This window comes from Daucus carota, chromosome 7 (assembly GCF_001625215.2).
Source record: "Daucus carota subsp. sativus chromosome 7, DH1 v3.0, whole genome shotgun sequence".
Classification (NCBI taxonomy): Eukaryota; Viridiplantae; Streptophyta; class Magnoliopsida; order Apiales; family Apiaceae; genus Daucus; species Daucus carota.
The window spans coordinates 37,458,594-37,477,859 of NC_030387.2; the positions used below are offsets into that span (position 1 = coordinate 37,458,594).

Here is a 19,266-nt window from a genome sequence, read left to right on the forward strand (position 1 = left end):
TTCCAAAAGAAAGAACAATTGATTAGAAGTGAAGATTTTGTGTTCATTACATTATATGATGCTTCCATTCATCAAGTCCTACATACATATGGAACAAAGAGTACTCTGAGAACTACATTATATTCATTAGTATAGCAATCCCAATCCATATACAGTCAGTTGATTCTGGGTCAGCTCAGCTGTGCATCTTGTCATCTGGAGACCCGTCGCCGCTTTTGAGCACCCACACGGAACCTCGCGATACGCACAATTCACTCATAACCTGTAGCAGCAGCAGCACATCTAATATAATTATGACTAAAAAATAACAAAAACATTTTCTGAAAATTGTGACATGATGCATAAAGCATGAAAGAAAAGATTGATTGCTGATATAGTGATATGACCTTATTGTACTCGGCCATAGGAATTTCCTCCCTCTTCAGTGCAATTTTGGCAGCTTCCATGATGGTAGCCTTCTTAAGCTTTGCATTGGGCCCCTCAACAATAAGAAGATCAATAACAGTTTTCCTAAACGAAGAAAAATAAAATTTAGCATCCCCCAACTCGTATTCTTTGAAGAACGTAACAGTCGGACATTACCTCAATCCATCATATGAGTGCTCTGTAGATGTCCTTGAAACATAGACACCATGAATATCTATAGCAACTTGATTAATAATTGCTCGAAGCTCCTCTGGAGGAGCATCAAGACCAGTTGCTGCAGATCTCTCAAGAGCTCCCCCTTTCGCATGAACATCTTTTGAAATTGCCACGTCCCGTAGAAGTTGGCATATGCGTCGGAAGCTGCCAAAACAAGCAATAATTAGAAGTACATAAAATTGTAATACTTTGGATCTCTCATGTTTTAGTTGTTTAATTTGATCCAAAGATACAAATTTACATCAGAATCCATACACACTTCTTCACTGGAAAAGAAGATCTTAATCAATGTCCATACAACAGAACCTACCTGAAAATACAAGAAGCCTTTAACCTAACAACAAAAGAACACCTGATAACTGTATCTACATAGGCAGTTAACATAACGCTAACCAGAGTCACAACAGTCAATGCTGCATTGTATTCATTTTTCCCACTCGTCATCCAATATCCCTTGCCACATACAAAAGGCCTACCATACTAGGTCCAGATAATTATCAAATTAAACAGAGCACCAAGCACCAAAATCATCATTATGCAACATTAATGCTGTAAAGGTATATTGAATATTATTCTATCAATTTCTAAATACATTAAAATGTTCCTTTCTAACTGATAACAACATCCTCGAAGTGCTTGATAGAAAACAGAAAGAGAAACATAAGGGCCCTGTTTGGGAATTAGCGGTTAGCGGTTAGCTGTTAGCGGATTGAATTAGATGTATTGATGACTAGCTGATTGAAATATATGTTTTGACTAGCGGATTGAATTAGTTGTTCCTTGTAAAACTGTTTGGTAAATAGCTGTTTGATTAGCTTTTTATGACACGTATCAAAACCTCTAACCCAAAAAGCTCCTCAAAGTAGCTTTTTGAAAATTAGCTTTTTGAGTCCAAACCTCTATTTCAATCCGCTAACTATCAAACACTAGCATTAGCGGGTTGAAGTGGTCAAACCTCTAAAACACCCCAAACCTCTAAAAGATAATTTTGTTTGCTAAAATTGCGAGTCACTATACAACAGTCAGACAGGTCAATATCACAGGACTAGTCGAGTAGTAGAGAAGAAAACATACCTGCAAACTTTGTTGCTCTGGAATAGTTTCTGAAGGGTCTTCAATAGTGCTTCGCGAGTTTCATCTGATATAGCTGTTTTCGGAGGGGCTTTAATTGAAGTTTTTGGCAAGCCTTTGGTAGCATTTTCTATGGATACGGGCCTACCAGTGCTACCAGTCTTTGAAGAATTCTTCAGGCCATGTCCACTGCGTTCACCATAGATTTGAATATTCAACTTTTCACCTCTAGCTTCCCAAGCTTGTTCTTGTTCCTTAACAATATCAGGATGAAGTTGCACAAAAGACATATCTTTAGGTTCCTTGAATTTCCAATCTCTCAAGGCCGATCTTTGAACAGCAAACACTCTGAGCACATTTTCCATAGCATTTTTCAATTTACTCTTTTGTGGTAAATCACTTTTACTGATGCAGTGACTCTTGCTAAACAAATACAGGGTGTAATCCCTAACTAAAGCGTCAAGCCCTTGAAGTTCTAACAATGAACTTTTTGGAACCCATAGTCCTTGCACTAAATAACAGAGCTTCTTCAGCACTTCTAGAAGATCTTCAACAGAATCACTTGGAGCTAGGTACTTGAGAACGTCAAACCGATGAATGGGTGCTACCTATATTGAAATCATCTCTATGAATCATTAGCAGAAACTGAACTGAACTAATACCTAAGAACCTGAGTGCTATTGTAAACTAAAAACGTGCATGCTTTTTCTATCATTTAGAAAGAACGATCCTTTGAAGCAGCCAGATTTAACACTTTTCTAAAAAAACACATCAAAGTATCAAGTGAACAAAGCATGGTGAAATATTCCAGAATAGATATTTAGTAGCGATACTACTTAGTAGCACTGTTTAATGGCGCATTGGTGTCAGTGGTCCTGTTTACTTGATTCAAACCATAGTCCAAGAAGATAGAGCAAGTGGTTATTCATTACTTAATTACATAAACCACCATGACTGTAACGTGCACGCATTGTGCAAAGACAATATATAGTCTAGTAATAAACTCAATATTTTTGAAGACCAGATTTAGAAAATGCCCCCCCCCCCCCCCCCCCCCCCCCCACAAGTACTCTATTAATATTTTTTCGGTCCAAACATAACGAAGTTAAAAGGTATCAAGAAGGTACTTGTATCTAATGGTAAATTATGATAATGTATGTATGATGAAACCCAGAACGGCTTGAACATTGGATTTTAAAAAGTATGGGTTGACCCTGATAAGTGTTTAAAGCAGTTGAACTAAAGGAGTACACTGCATACAACTAGACATTCAACGGATGAGTAGGAAAATAGTTCAAAACTCAGCGGTAGCCAAAAGGAATAACATTGTATATATTTCAAATCAGGCTAAGATAAACATCTCAGGGAGCATCTGGGAGAATTTTCCATCCAACAACTTGCAATACTCACATTGGATAATATAAATATTATAAGTCCCTGTATGAAAGTTCTTTTGAAATTTGAACAAACATGAAATTTCACTTGAATATAATTGTGTGTGTGTAAAACTGTATATTTGGTCTAAGAAGGGATATTTCACAACCCATTAGAAATGCCCATAAACACACCTGTGTTATAATTTTATATAATAGTCTACGTCGTAGACTATTATATAAAATTATAAAGACATTGATATATATACAGTTATACACACTAATAATGCATTTAAATACAAATAACATAGGTTAACAAAAAAAATGCAGATTTGTGACATAAAAAGTACCACACATTTCCCAAGTAACGGGCAAGTAGCGAGCTATATACAAGCCAATAAACCAATGGGTGTGACAAATCTTTATCAAAGACTTCATATCAGAATTAGAGTCTTGGTCACAAACCTTACACAACCAAATCTTTAAGCGATCTTCAAGCGGCAATGAAAGCAGATACCTGAAATCCATCACACAAAATTTGAAGAAATTGACATTACAAAAATCATGGACATGAGTTCTAAACTTCATTCACCAGAATCTAGCAGTACTTCTCCATTCACGAACAAACAAAGGGGACAGATAAAGTTCTTGTATAAAACCATTAACACACGTACCAGTGGACAAACATAACGACTAGTATACGACCTTAAAGTCTTCAAGGATAAGTCACTCTTGAATTCATATTCAAGTTTCTAAAATATGTCTAAAGATAAAAGAATGCTGGTGCAAATAGACATTACAGACAAGAGCTTTCCCATAGTAAAAAGAAATTTTAGCCAAATGAGCACAATGGGATAATTCATGAAGTAAAAGCATATCCCTATGAGCCCTAACGCATATCGGTATAACACCATTACAATCTTAGCTTTTGCCTTCAAATATAATTTACTCTAGATCTCAGTAAAAAGAAAAGGAACGGCAAAGTAAGCATTTGAAATAAAATATGCATTTTTTGACTCTGAGAAGTGAAAGGAACTCAAATGGCGACAAAAGAGGGTGGGATGAGGCACTGATTGCTCTGACAATTACTTCCCTACATAATGTAGAGCTGTTTGGTGGCAAACCTGACCCTATTAACACACAAATTTAGTGTTTAAATGATCAATTAAAATATATAAAGAGACCACCTGGTTATCAATAGCAACTACCTTTTAGAAGGACCTCCTTGTCGATTTGAAGTCCCGGGACAAAAGGAATTGACATAATCAAACCTACAAGATTTGTGAGTAAAAGTTACTTAGAATACAAGATCACCTTTAAACTTGCACAGCCTAATAAAAGATTGATTGACTTGAGAATTCCCAATATTCAGAAAATATGGTATTAAAGGCATACGAGCTCATTGAAAATTCAATCTCAGAGCCTTCTTCTCCCACCATTTTTTGTAAATATCTGCTAGAAGCATCACTCGTTGGACCATTGTACTTGAGATGGATCCAGTTCTGAGAGTAGCAAAGATAACCTTAAGATACTCTAAAAAATTGTTGTTGTGATTATAATACAATAAAAAAAAAGAGCATGAAACAATTCACAAGCTGCAGCATCTATACGTAGTTTACTTGGATTTGCAAAACAGTGACTATTCAGTGGTAAAATAAAAGGCGAGGGAGCATTTAAAACAATCATTTGCTGGTTGCAGTTAATATGCAGGTCTTTGCCTTTTGTTCTTTCTCTAATAAAGGATATGTTCCACTACCATTGTCGATTCTGTAGATGTGGGCATATGGCAGTCTTTAGCTTCAAAATTCATGGTTTACTTCAAAATCATTAGGCAATTATCAAGCAAACCCACTGTCGGTGAGTTAGTTATATGTAGCCAGTGGCAAAACTAAAATTTTATAATAGGGTAGGCATGATTTAACTTAAATATTTCACCAGCTAGCATATACTTTAAAAAAATTCACCAACAGCATATATGCAATGTATTCAGGTCACTTCTAGCAAGAACATCCAAAATTACTTATAATTTCGAAGTTAAAGAACCAAAAATGAGCAGGAAAATAGGCAAAATTCATATAGGCTGGGCTCAACCAATTGTTTGTTTTTTTCCCCCAAGAATATGCATCCAAACGGCGTCATTTGTAACATATCATGTAGAAAGTTAAGGGTAGGCAGATGACTACCCTGCTTACATGCTGGTTCCGCCCCTGTAATGTAGCTAAACTCCCGTACAGGTCGATATATATGAATTGAAAAAAAAAATTTGCAGTACAACATTTAATAATAATATATATTGAAAAAGTATAGAATAAAAACATCGCCGCTAGACTAGAGCTCTACGTGCCTCAAGTCTGCAGTCCAGCTCAATTGTTAATACACTAATTACAATATTTAACTTGGAAGAGTAACAAAAACAAGTTCCTTTTAAAAAGTTTGTAAGTACCACTTAATTTTTTTCATTTAAGAGGCCAAATTTCATGTAATTGAGATTTATTTGTGTGGTTCAACTGCCCATCATCTGGAGACTTATCAGTTGCCACAGTGTTAAGACTACTATACGATTCTACTCTTTTCTTTTACACTATAAACAAAAAAGCATTTTAGTAAAGCTCCTGATCTTCTGTCAACATTTTTTACTGCTTCAGAGACCAACGCTACACAATTGAGTCTGTGGGGATGGTTATATGCACTCCTATAGTTCTTTATAATCTAGCACTAAAAAAATGGGGAAATGTTGTGGCAATTTAAATCACTTCTTAAAATGAGTGGCTTCTTGACAGATTGGACAGCTAGACCTTTGTTATCAGGCATCTTTCTCTTCCTCCAGAGCTTCAAAAGAGGAAGTAGGTTACTTACTTTAACATGTCATGGGCACCATCTGCAGCAGGTCCTTATTATACTTCAGCTATGATGAACTATGATAACAATAAATCTAGCTTAGAATAATACAGATATCACAGAACTCTGCAATCCCAGGCCACAGAGAAGGAACAAGGTAACGGGCCTAGAAATTTAAAGCTACATGATTCTATACAATGAAGCGAGTCTCATGTACCTCTTCTAAGTCTTTCAATGCCTCATTTAGGACCTCTGTCTGCTTGTTCTGCAGTAAAATTGACACAGAATTTGGAATCCTATTTTAGTAAGATGCAGATAACGAGAAATTGAATCAAATATAATCAGTAGATAGTCAGTTAAGGAATGCACCTACCACTAGCCCCCTCCCCCAAATAAACAACACACAAATAATTTTAGGCACAACTTGCTATGCAGTACATTATGCACCTAAGATCAGTAAATATAAGTACTATGTATAAGCCATCAAAGTTGTTTCCCTTATTGGAAACACACTCCCATACACTTCCCTGCATAAGGGTTAACTATTTAACCATCTATTAATAACTGTGCACTGCTATTAAAACTTAAGAGTTGGTCCTAAAATGGGTCCTGTGAAACTGAATAAACAATTTCACTGACCTTCGGAAAGATAAAGATGCCTAAAGTTACCTGTTTCTTTGATGGTCCAGCAGATTTTCCTTCCTTAACTTCACCCTCGTCATGACGTACCATATGTTTCTTTCTTGACGCCCCAGATCCAAAATGTTGCATGGATGGCCGGAGCTGGACTGCTGCATTCACAGGATTCAGGTGCAACTGCAAGAATTCACAACGACAACAAACTGAGCATCTTCCAGAGCAATCTTGTTAGAGTACATCTTCAAACCCATCTCTTCTAACTTGAGGTCAAGACCCCAACCAAGTAGCTTCACATTTTCTTTTGTCATATAACATTTCATTAAAAGTTGACAATTCATAGTATTAAACTTAAAGTTATCACTAAAACATCATAAGCTATGCTCAGGAATTTCGCCTGAGGAAAGAGCTTACCTTATTTCCTTTTAAAACTCCAACTGCGTATCCACTCCTACAAGGTAACTTCCATGAAGATGACAAAATCTAAAAAGAAAATATGAGCAGTGAATCCAAATATCATTCAATGTTGTTGCTATTCCATAGCTATAAACTAATAATTATCATTATAACAATTACTAGGCAACTATAAAAGGACAAGGAACTGTAATCTCAACAAAAGTGGTCTCCGACCATATAATGTAATAAAATAAGCAAGCTGTCAGGATCTGGTACTTTCCTGACCTAGTTTGAGACTTTGTTTGGTGTTTTCTATGTATATAAGTGCAGAAATAGAGTAACAGCAGAGAATTGAGAGGAGATTAGAGAGAAATAGAGGTGAGAAACAGAGTTTAGGTGAGAAGAGAAGAGAATTTTAGAGAGAGAAAGCAGTTATAGAGAGAGAAGCAGAGAGAGAAAAGTGTTGGAGGCAAATGCCAATTTTTCATATCATAACAGAATGAAAGTTTTACATCAGTTCTTATAGAGACCTATCAGCATAGCAGACTTATAACTAATACAATAGAATGACCAAAGTACCCTTACTATCATACTCTCCTTACTATACTGCTACTACTATAGTACTATTACTACTAGTATTATGCTGATACTAGTCTTGTCCTAACACAAGCTCTGGAGTACTAGCAGTCCAGCAGCAAAACCACCTTGAGACAAAGATGGAACAAGAAACAAACAAGAAACTTACAATGGTATATATAAGTATAGCCGATTTGCTTCGCACTCTGAATTACTCTAGAGGCCTCACTGGGAAATACAATATATCATAAATGCAGATTCTGAACCTCCCATACCCACTGCCACCATTGCTATGACCTATCACGAACTAGGCCATACAAAATGCCTAGAAATTTTGTGGGTTGCAGCGGACCAGCCAGTATGGAGTATGAAAATCACAGTATTGGATAAATAATTGGTCAGAGCACTTGAAAAACCGCAAGTCTGTGAGTAAAGGATATTTAGGAACTTTAATATCCAATTCATATACCAATGGTGAAAGAGCTCTCAAGGAACCTTGAGACAGCAAAAGATAAAATCTTTAGGCATCAACTAAATAGCATAACCAATTCTAATGATGTGTTCCAACAAGAAAGCACGATGGAGAAAAAAAGAGCCATATCTGGTAGCAAGTGCTTAGGAAGGAGTAGTTCAAATCAACCATTTGCAATATTATTTATCCATCTACCACAAGATTGTATTACATACGCAACTGTTACACAGACGATGGTTTATTGGTTTGTCTCTCATGCTTTAATCAAAATTTAGCAAATAATGGTAGGTAGCAAGCAGTAACTTTAACTTTTAACAGAAGGGACATATATTTGGCAGTATAATTTTGTTGTGTAAAAGAAAATAGACCTGCTTTGTCATCTTCACTCCGCTATTTGAATCAGGGTCGTAATTCTTCGAATCAAGATCCACTGTTAAATCAATCTCAACTTCAGAGGACGTTGGTTTCACTCTTACCTGCAATCAAGAAGCAAAGCTCTAACATCAACACAAGATTTTAGCAGTGTCTTTGTGTCAGTAAATAAATTTGCCATGGAAGATCCTTACAGACCTCTTCACATTGTTCATCCAGTTCGTAGGGACGCCAGCAGGGCTTTAATGGATATTGCATAACGTAAAGCTGAATAACATTATATAATAGAGAGGTTTGTCAAAACTATATAATTTGTATCGATACTACATGCCTACAACCATCAATTAGAAAGACTGCATTTGTTTTAGACTGCTATACAGTTTTCATATGCAAAACAATTGGATATTTTAGGTTTCTAGTATACACGTTTTACACAAATGGGCTAATACTAGTTGAGTACAATAATACGATTTTGAAAATTTATGACATCAAAATTGTAGTCCGTTAATTAGAAGAAAGAATTGTAATCAGTTATTGCATGATGGAGGATAGAGATTGACCAGAGACTTGGAGTCCAAGGATGGAGTGAAGAATACATCAATTTCTCGAACAATCTGATCTTCGTCTTTGTGATTGTCTTCTTCCATTGGATCTTCTGGCAGGTTCCCTTCAGTCTTCAAGTCAGTGTCCATTTTTACAATATCATCTCTGTTGGAAGCGGTTGTACAGGATGATTCCATTTCTACCTTAACTATATTTCCAGAATCAGTAGCTGTTATTAATGGCTCTGCTAATTCCTTCTTTGTTGAAGGCAGAACAGAACTGGTATCCAATTTTGGTTTTAGTGGTTTGATTTTAGGTTTGGGTTTAAATTTAGAGTTCTTAGGGGCAAATCTGGTAGACCTTGATGGAGCCCGGCCCAGATCGTCAAGTTCGTCCAGGTCCATGTCCATGGCTCTTGTTTACCTTACTAGACGTAACTTGAGCTTTTCATACACTGAGAAAAACCAGAGGATAAGAAGGCAAATACTTAATCACAGGAAATGTCTACAACACTGAAGTTAGCACGGAATTAAATAGAGTAATCATTTGGGTTTTAACAACAGCAACTTCTAATCTTTTCTAATAACAAAATCTATAATAAGTCATTAGTAATTACTGACTCATTAGTTTATCATTCTAGCAAGTACTTGTATCTATCAATAATTTATTATCCCGACATAATATTTCATGATCCATCACAAACCATACAGGTACTATAAATACACATGGCCAGTATGCAATGCAAATGAAGCATTGGACATCCAACATAATGCTCCTATATTTATGACATCATGTAAAGCATAGATGAAGGATGCTAAAATTATATAATTTTCACCTCACTAAAGTCATAATTTCCTAAATGGTTCACAAAATCAACACTATAGTTCAACCCTTTTATACAAATATTCAACATCTTAAATTCTGTTGATTTTATGTCAAGTACAAACCAAAATATGATCTAGATTTACACCCAACAGTAATATGCACACTTCAGAGAAGCATTTCAGGTCGAAAAATTTAATAGAACATATTCAAAGTATTATCAGTTGCTTGTATTATTTATATATAAATGTAAATTGTGCATAGAAATATGAAATAAGCATTTGCAAAATACGAGAGATGATATATAACCAAAACAAAAGTTATAGAGAGTATGTATAGCAGTTGCTATCGTAGAGGAGATATCGAAAATCGGGCTACGCAAAAACTATATGGTGGTTCTAAGAGGTGATATTAGTCTTAAGAGGATATTTAATTGAAATGGTGGCAGGTTCCATGTTCTACTGTAAAAATTCCGTGTGTATTACAATTCTAGCGTTCTGTTTGTAGTGTGTAAATAAATGTTCTGATCTCCTTCCTACCCATTTTGTTTACAAACACCATCATAAGAAACCCCCCCCCCCCCCCCCCCCCTATTTTTCCTTACATCCCTTCTAATTTTGTCCACAGTTTTCCATTACATTCCTCCGAATTCCATTCTCTCCAACCAAACCAAGGAGTAAGAAAACCCGCTGAATATGGTAGAAACATATGGAATACACATCAAAACATTATTCATCAAAGCACTAACCCTGCATATATCATTATTATCATTATAGCAATGTATACATATCTCCGCCTAACAATTATTCCACGAAACGGCATACAAGCAAACAATAGCGGCTTATTCTACAGAGTTCAGTCCTCATTTCTTGGCAGTGCAGTGGTGGTAGGAAATCCTTAAACAGTGAGAAGCTTCACATGTTCAATAATTTCTTAGAGGACTTTCAACAGACACTTAACAACCTGAATTAAAAATAAAAGAAAGAAAGAAAGAAGCTCCACATCGACTAATTTGCGCTCGAAATTTAAGACAATATAGGAATTAAAAATTCAGAAACTAAGCAAGAAGCTAAATAGGCAGTGCAGTAATGATTTCATAGCTCAATCAACACAAATAAGTATAAATTATCGGATAAAATATGTAAGCGATAAGGCACTTACGAGAGAGCAGAGCAGAGCTGCGAGAGCTTAACCGAGTTGAAAATTGGAAAGAAGTAAGAACGGTAATAACAGGGAAATAATAATTGTGATCTTACTTTATTAAAGATGTAAAACTAAATTTTATGGAATATATTTATAAAAATACCAACTTTTAATAAATATTTTTTTTATAAATTATTTACAAAACATGACTACTTATAATTAACTAGGTATTTTTGCCCGCGTTTCGCGTGCTCTTAAGAAGATATTTTTGAAATTATTTTAAATTTTCTGGTCATATAATTTTATATCGTTTTTCCGATACAGTCTTATAGTTTTAAATTTTTTTTTTTTTTTTCTAGTTTGAAATGATATATATACCTTATAAATAGTCACACGTAATTTAAAGATTACTATCATCGAAAATATAGTTATATCTTTGTAGATTTATCATAGATCTTTATGTTAAATTAATAAGACTTATATTAAATTCCGATAACAGATGAAAATATAGTAAGGTGTAAAATATATAAAAAATTGTACACAAAGAAATCCCTATACATACACAGTCGCCAAAAGCACCTTAACTGATAGACAAAACTGTGAAAATTAGAATAGATTGTGATCCATACTTGGCATTCATAAATCTAAATCAGAAATTTTAACATAAAAAAAGTTGGAAAATCAATAATAATAATAATAATAATAATAATAATAATAATAGGTTACCTTGGAATAATACAATGTGCGATAATTCGATAAAATAAATTTGAAAATTATGACTGTAGACAAAAATAATAATATACAAAAGAGAGGCCGAAATAAAATAAATTTCAGCATTCGACAACATACATTTCATATGCATATAAAAATCGATATATTATAACATTGTTTATATTTTTGTGCCTAAAAAGTGAAAAATTCAATTATTGTTATCACTGTATATGTATTAAAATTCATAAAATTCATATTTCACTCTATATTGTTATCCCAATTTTGCACATGGTCCTATCTTTAAAAAATTCATATTAAAATTTTCGTTTGAAGATTTAAATCACATGATTAGGCAGTGTATACCATAATAATCTAAATATAAAAAAACTATTACATTAAGAATTTGGTATTATATTTGGGAGTGCAAACCTCCTTAACTAATATAAATCATTTTATGTTCAAACATGTTTTACACGATGCCTAGTCTTATAAATGGAACATAAATGAAAACGGTCTCTATAAATATAAAAATTATCCCGATGGCATCAACCATGTCCAGAACCTCCTTTTCTGCCAAATTATGTAAAATTCAACACTTGCACCGAGCTTGCCGATAAAAGCACATAAACTGCAATGTCAAAAGCTTGTTATCAAAATAGTGGCCGTGCTTCACACACAATATTTATATTATATTTTTCTAATTAATTTAAACATCATTTTATTATAATTAACATAATTTTTTTATTTTTTTTAATATTTATCCTATATTGACATTTATATCAACAACTAATGTTTAATTTGATTATATAATTATGTGGGAGAACCGTATCAAATATCAAATATTACTTATTAATTAAAAATCATAAATAATATTATAAATTGTGTGATATAATTTTATTTATAATAATCATTGTATGTGATTTCAAAAAAATAAAATAATAATCATTGTATGTAATTCTCCATCAATTTCAGTATTTGGTGTTTTCTAAGTAAGTTCTAGAATTATGCCAAAATTTAGTACACGGTGACACATTCTATCTATTTATATTTCAATATTAATATGTATAAATTTAGGTTCGGTTTTTATCAATATCAATTTTTTTTATATTTTAATAGTATTTTTTTCTAAAAGACTTGCTGGAAATTTCAAAAAAAATTGTATAATAGCCGTTTTTATATCAAACACGTGCATAATAAAACTAATAATTTTAACCAAGATTAACGATATTGAAACATAATCAAATTACTTAGACATTAAGAATTGATAAAAGATGCAGAAAATGAAGACCACATCTCAATGACCACATGCTTCAAATATTTGTATATACTTAAATAACTTACCACATCTCCTGAGATGATAAAAATAGAAGTCAAAATTTTGTTCGTGCTCCGGATAATTTCTTCTATACAGTAATATTCTAAAAAAATCAAAATTTAATTTAGCAGTCTAACAGAATTAGTCAAAAACTTCAATTTAGAAAGGAGTCTTAAAGTTTGGAGGAGCCCAGTATTGTTCCTCCATGTATGTAACAATAGTAGTCTTATTAGAACCAGCAAGTTACTTCAAGTTGGTTATTTCTTCCATAATAAGATTGTCCAGTCTTATTATAGATCTCTTAGAACTACCAATCTGTGGAGAGGGACCATAGAAGTTGCAAGAGGCTGCTCATTGAAAAGTTCTTCATCGCTCTGATCTAAATGAGCAAGAGCCATAAAATTATCATCATCTTTAGAACTCTGGTGCATTCTTTTAAGTGCCAACCTAGCCTTCTCTCGAGAACCCCATCCATCTGCGATGACACTCATGTTCCTCCACTTGTCCTTGAGGTCCACAGTTGAGCCCAGGTATAACACACCGCTAAACTCTGGATCTTTAAGGATCGTACGCCACTTACCTGCATCATGTTTTTTGACACCAGCCTTAAGAGCAACTTCTTCTTCTGAGGTCCATTTCTGCTTGGGGGCACCCATTGGTAACAGCTCACAAGTGCCTGACAGAACTACCTTGAATTTGGAAATATAAATCTATCAGTGATAAGCCTAACAAATGAACATCTCAGTTCGAACCAGAAACAATGCCTATGGTGGACTTGTTAGTTGAGCACAGATAGTCATAACAGAAATTTCACAGCACTGACTGAGGAGAGACAAAGAACTAATATCAGTGTACATGCTTCATGTAGAGGTTAAACATACCACATGACCAAACTCCTTGAAAAGACTAACTACCTGTGAAAAAAATTCAAGTAATAAGCGTATCAAGATTATCAATCATGTCATCTTGTGTAGACACGTAATAATTATCATAAAAGACACCAAATAGAGAATATATCAGGATTATATGTTAGACCATGTTTCACTCTGTAATTAAAATTATAATCAAGTTAGCAAATAATAGGTCTCTATGAAAATTCTAACCAATCAAAGACTAATCTTAGTGATTTTTCTATATAAATCTCAACTTAATTCTTCCTCAATTTCAAAGTCAGCAGAAAGCACTGAAATCATATAGAGAAGGCCTGAAAATAATCTCTGCAATTCCATACTCTACTGCAGGGATGTTCAGTGGTTTAAAGATAGGCATAACAAAAAATTTACAGCAGAGAAAGGGGAGAAACATACCATAAGTGTACATGCCACACCTTAAACAGGCCACACCTTAAACAAAGCAAAAAGGAATGGTAAAAATTTGCTCCAACGAAATGGATACCCGAAAAAAAAACCACCACCACAAATTTTTCCTGAAAAAATGTTTACAAAAGAACATGTAGAGACCTTCAGATAAAATTTCATAAGCTAAACTTGTGCATTGTAGAACTATGTCACTTGTTATAAAGGGATGTTATTTATAGATCTTGCAAAAGATTAAAAACACAATTACATATGTGGTGAGTTACCTTGATTTAAAGTAATGGAGTTAATGGACTGTATTTCTATCTGTTCACACCATGACCTGTACATCTGACGACCAATAGCCACCATTGCAAAATAAGATAAAAAAAAAAATAAGAATGTTTACATAAGTAAAACAACTAATGATTTTTCTAACAAACGATAAGTAAAAATGTGAACACTATCTAGCAATAATCAGACCAGTAGCTTTTTGTAGAGGGAACAACAATTTTATACTAAAAGAAGATAGAAAATATATAAATTATACTATAAAGTTCGGTCCAGTGCACAAAGCATCTCCTTTTCTTGAAGAAGTGATATATGGACCAGTACCTCTACGCCCGATAAAGGCATATTGGTGCAAAATATCTTAAAAACACGAAGTTGAGTACTTGGATTCATATTTTCAGGTGTGATGGTTTTGCATCTTGAGCAACCTATTTTGAATATAAGGATCAATAGTTGTTAGATGTCCTTTATGTTTTATTTCTATGTCACTGAAAACGGTGGTGATTGCAAAACTCATATAAAACCTTATAATAGAAAACATGTATGGCTTTGTGATAGTTACCGCTTGAAATTCATCTTCATAGGAATCCGAGCTTCGTTTGCGACATAATATAGATAACACTGAATATAAAAACAATTATCATGATCAAAGTAATGCAAAATATAAGGCAATATTGATAATTGCAATTCGAATTAGTCCAGTGTAAAATATATCCATGACACGAATATATGGCCTGCTTATAGCTAACGACCTGTCTAACACAATAGCTTATCCAAAACACAATCACAGTATATCTAAGCATCCTTATGGTTAACAACATGGTTGAGACACCCTGAAATTATCAAATATTAGATTTTAAACCAATAGACAGCACACAGGTATGAAGTAATTTTGAATTTTAATATAAAATACCTTCTACTGAGAGAAACACTACCACTTTGGTGTATATTCTTTGATGATTCCGACTACACCACATCATTGCGGCCAGGGTGATAGACTTTGATCCAAATTCTGCAAGAAGGATTTGTAAAAATGTAAGTTACACACCAAGACGGGATGGCTGCCACTTAAAAGTTTTACGACTTATAAATGAAAGTCTGAAATGATTCAAGAGATGACCTAAAAGAATAAATAACCATTTTTGTGAAATAAGAAGCTGAATTGTCAAATATATATATCAAAGTAGTTGCCTTAGAGACACATTTAGCTGGGCTAGTATGAGGTGCCGGGCATGCTTTACAGAAGCTAAATACACAGAATGACAAAATGTAATAGTGATAATTTATGATTAATACCAACTAAGATCATATCTACAAAACTGACAACCTGAATTTGATATCTCATTATTTGGCACCTTTCATGCCAGACATGCGCATCATGTCTAGCCTCATGGGATGTGTTTGGGTCGACGCTGCACCACTTGTGCGCACATTTCTCAGCTTGGCCAGAGGCACCATTCTTTCCCCATTTGTCTGCAGTTTTCTCAAAATGCACTGATCCATCTTTCTGTAGGAAAACAGAACAGAATTGCATCAGCCAAATAAGCATAACCAATCATACATATTAGCCACAGTTGCATTGAATATCAACCTTGTTGCCAAAACTCAAGTTATTAGGTCTGCATTCGACAGGGAAGAGATTAACTCCAACAATCTAACAGCGCGATTAAAGAAAGCTACATCAGATTAAGCACATGCATGAGATGTTAATTACCTGGTACATGGACTCTTTCCAAAATTCACGCTAAACGTTTCCAGCAGAATCACGTCCTGATTTCTCTGAACCAAGTTCCTTATAATCAAATTCATCAGCAGCCTCCCACTACTTCTCTTCTTATTCAACAAACCCTTCAAATATGTCAGACTATTCCGCTAAATATTCGGAAAGAGCTTCTCCAAAGAATGGCAAATTAGATTCAGCTGACATCTCAATACCTATACTACTACCTATTGACCCTTTAGAGACGGTTACATATTACAAATAATCACAGTCCGTCAGAATGATTACAATATGCGAAGAAGATAGTAACTATTATGTACCAGTATCAGTAGTTGTCCTCGTAGCTCTATTCGGATCAACATTTTCACTTTCTGCTGGTTGGTCATTCCCAGTACTGTGACTATCGTGTGCATTAGAGTGATTGGACGGTGAACACCATATACGTTGTCCTGACAACACCCAAAACCATTCAAACAATGTGCGATAAGCATACGTATCAGTAATGGTTAGTTATGCTCACCAGTTCTGCCGGACGAAGGCGAATAAACCTGATGTGTTGTACTCTGATTTACAATGTAAATCTGGATGAATCTTCAAATAGTTGTAGCCTGCAATATTAAAAAAATGAAATTACTTGTTAAAATAATCTCAAACAAATAAACAAACATCATGAACCAATAAAATAAAATGTTTGATTGAGTCAGAGAACAAAAACGTGAATACATAGATGAAAAAGCTTGCGGCCAGGCACTATAACAGCAGAACAAAATCGAAGCAGGCATGGGAGGACAAAGAAAAACAAAAATTACAGGACTTTAAAGGAAAGGATAGCAACAGTAACATAAGTTCACTGTGTAGTCGAACTATATGAATATTTTTGTCTTTTAAAAGATTTACTAATAATTGAAACAAACAAAATAGGAATACCTTTCGAAAAAGATTGGGACTCGAAAAGTGGTGAAACCTCATCAAATGCATCTGGAATCTCTTTCCACGCTTCTACTATCAAAATCATAGCCTCTCTCACTACTTTCACCTACAACACTTACAATCTACAATAATAAAAAATATAATTAAACTTTTAGTGTTATGGTTTGAGAAATCTATAGATTTCAAGAATTGAGCTGCAATATTTCAGTATGAAATAATTTTAAGAAAAACAACTCAAAACAATACTCAAATCTTAATAATATGATATAAAACAGTAATAAATTAGTTTTTTAAAGAAGTTTTGGTACTAACCTGATGCATATGTTCCAAGAATGTTTTGTTTTATATTTTTCTTAAAGAAGAAGATGATACCACCACTAAGCTCAGATATCCATTTGAATTCAAAACAGAAATGGTTAAAAAATTTCAAAAAAAAAAGACTAATATTGCAACATACTAACATGCTCAACTCTTTCTTTGATGTTCTGTAAGCAGAGCATCAGAATTAGATGAAGGCACATATTAGCTTTTTTAAGACCAAAGCCCGTCGCTAAATCAAAAAATCTGTTTAAGAATCCTCTACAGCATCTTGTGTAACAAAGTCCAATTTCTCTGCTCCTAGTGGTGTGTGAAAATTTTGAGCCTGAGGAGGTATGTGTAGTGCATTATACACTGTCAATATTCCTTATAGTGCAGTTCATCACGGCGAACGTGTAAAACAGAAAAACTCATCTTCAAAACAACAAAGTATCCTCTGAGATCCAAGAATAAGCGACAATCATGCAGGGATGCAATTTTTTGTTTAAAAGTGGAGAGAGAGAATCATTGAAATTTAAATTTTATTCAGATAAAACAATGATGCATATGTTCTGGTGCTAACATGATGCATATGTTTCCAAGAAAGAAATGGTGACAACTTATGATTAATACCAAAAACTTGTACATGCCATTGGTAAAAATACAACAAATTTAAAGTCATTCATTTGAGATACATACCACCAGGAGTATACATATTGCTTGGTGACTGTGCCTCGTCATTTTGCATAACAACCATTCTGTTATGCAAAAATACATATACACCATTGCCAGATTTTTTACTTAGCTCACCTAATACATACATATATTTAAAGAGTTAATCGTCACTCTATTGATAACCATACAACACTGTATTATAAATTTAAGCCAAATATAGTGTGCCAAGTGAGAAGTATTACCATCAATAATTTCAGTTTGAGATGAATTCCAAGTACGTTTACGGGTCCAGTAAAACATCAAATTATATACTTGCAAATAAAAACAATAATATTAGAGAACCATAAAGACACACATCTTTTAGTTCCTCGATTTTGCAAGAGTGGACGGTATAATCATTTGGGCAATTGCATCAGCACATCACTAATGTGTCCAATCAAATTAAAGAAAATAATTAAACTTACACAATCAAATTTTCAAAAAAGAAAATAGCAAAACCTATAGAAACACAATTGTTCAATCCTTACCCGGGTTAGGGTAACAAAGTGAAGCCAAGCCTTGTAATTCGATAGGTATCAACAGCAATCTCCGGAACCTCATTACTCAACTCCCGACCATCACTTATTTGATCAGACTCCGGAGAATTATCCCCAGCCTCTCCACCGCACTGATTTAAAAGAGTGAAACCTTTAATTGAATTGGAACTGCATCACCGAGGGATTCAAATGTCAGCACCGATCATGGGATTGATTGAGCAAATATAATACATAATAAAGTTTACTATTTAAAAATTTCCATACGTAACACATTTTTATATGTAAAGTGTATCCCAAGTATTAATACAAATTAAATAAGTAGAACAATATAATCATTTTAAATTATGCAAAAGCACACTTTTAATACCTTGAAATTAGTTTTCTACAATTAATAATTAATATATATAATTACAAACGGGTTAACGGGTCGGAGCAGGCAAATCAAAAAGAAAATGACCGAAATACCCTTATTTTGTATAGGAAAACCAAACTCTTCACTAGCACCCATTAAGAATATATAGATATAGATATAGATATAGATATAGATTATTCTCAACTCAAACTTTTTGGTATATTTTAAAAGACTAATCTCAATATAATATTAATATGTTC

The 19,266-nt window shown here is 33.9% G+C and overlaps 3 protein-coding genes across 15 annotated transcripts; all 3 read right to left on the bottom strand.

Moving 5' to 3' along the window:
- On the bottom strand, positions 1-10,990 carry LOC108195813 (uncharacterized). Its single transcript, XM_017362774.2, has 14 exons — positions 10,903-10,990; positions 8,937-9,373; positions 8,575-8,643; positions 8,373-8,480; positions 6,975-7,043; positions 6,594-6,740; positions 6,142-6,189; positions 4,482-4,588; positions 4,295-4,357; positions 3,552-3,603; positions 1,717-2,321; positions 583-786; positions 387-510; positions 1-262 (listed from the first exon to the last, which is right to left on the bottom strand). Exons 2-14 carry the CDS (start codon positions 9,327-9,329, stop codon positions 176-178), a joined length of 2,076 nt encoding a protein of 691 aa, XP_017218263.1. The 5' UTR covers positions 9,330-9,373; positions 10,903-10,990; the 3' UTR covers positions 1-175.
- Positions 10,991-12,889: 1,899 nt separating this feature from the next.
- Positions 12,890-18,916, bottom strand: LOC108196620 (uncharacterized). 13 transcript variants are annotated; one of them, XR_001801823.2, is made up of 13 exons: positions 18,361-18,914; positions 18,143-18,253; positions 17,144-17,268; positions 16,737-16,824; positions 16,537-16,665; positions 16,211-16,344; positions 15,852-16,003; positions 15,410-15,508; positions 15,059-15,117; positions 14,493-14,556; positions 14,218-14,336; positions 13,792-13,824; positions 13,517-13,599 (listed from the first exon to the last, which is right to left on the bottom strand). XR_001801823.2 is itself a non-coding variant. In XM_017363986.2 (13 exons), the coding sequence occupies exons 5-12, from the start codon at positions 16,627-16,629 to the stop codon at positions 13,817-13,819; spliced, it is 645 nt and encodes a 214-aa protein (XP_017219475.1). In that variant the 5' UTR covers positions 16,630-16,665; positions 16,737-16,824; positions 17,144-17,268; positions 18,143-18,253; positions 18,361-18,915; the 3' UTR covers positions 13,517-13,599; positions 13,792-13,816. The 13 variants fall into 13 exon arrangements, 12 of the variants coding, with proteins under 12 accessions (XP_017219474.1, XP_017219475.1, XP_063937719.1 ...); XM_017363986.2 differs by having other exon boundaries at positions 14,218-14,253; positions 18,361-18,915; XM_064081649.1 differs by lacking the exon at positions 13,792-13,824 and having other exon boundaries at positions 18,361-18,429; positions 18,646-18,912.
- LOC108194994 (telomere repeat-binding factor 1-like) lies at positions 13,201-13,566 on the bottom strand. Its single transcript, XM_017361929.1, has one exon. It carries the CDS (start codon positions 13,564-13,566, stop codon positions 13,201-13,203), a length of 366 nt encoding a protein of 121 aa, XP_017217418.1.
- Positions 18,917-19,266: the final 350 nt, after the last annotated feature.

What these genes read in the sequence shown, in the direction of transcription:
- LOC108195813 (XM_017362774.2), bottom strand. Translation starts at nt 9,329, where the DNA reads ATGGACATGGACCTGGACGAACTTGACGATCTGGGCCGGGCTCCATCA. An exon ending in GAGTTTTAAAAGGAAATAAG is followed by an intron (nt 6,741 to 6,974) that starts GTAAGCTCTTTC and finishes GAATTCTTGCAG; the next exon opens with TTGCACCTGAATCCTGTGAA. An exon ending in ATTGAATTTTCAATGAGCTC is followed by an intron (nt 4,358 to 4,481) that starts GTATGCCTTTAA and finishes CAAATCTTGTAG; the next exon opens with GTTTGATTATGTCAATTCCT.
- LOC108194994 (XM_017361929.1), bottom strand. Translation starts at nt 13,566, where the DNA reads ATGGGTGCCCCCAAGCAGAAATGGACCTCAGAAGAAGAAGTTGCTCTT.
- LOC108196620 (XM_064081652.1), bottom strand. Translation starts at nt 16,629, where the DNA reads ATGCACACGATAGTCACAGTACTGGGAATGACCAACCAGCAGAAAGTG. An exon ending in GAGGACAACTACTGATACTG is followed by an intron (nt 16,345 to 16,536) that starts GTACATAATAGT and finishes ACATATTTGAAG; the next exon opens with GGTTTGTTGAATAAGAAGAG. An exon ending in GGAAAGAGTCCATGTACCAG is followed by an intron (nt 16,004 to 16,210) that starts GTAATTAACATC and finishes GTTTTCCTACAG; the next exon opens with AAAGATGGATCAGTGCATTT.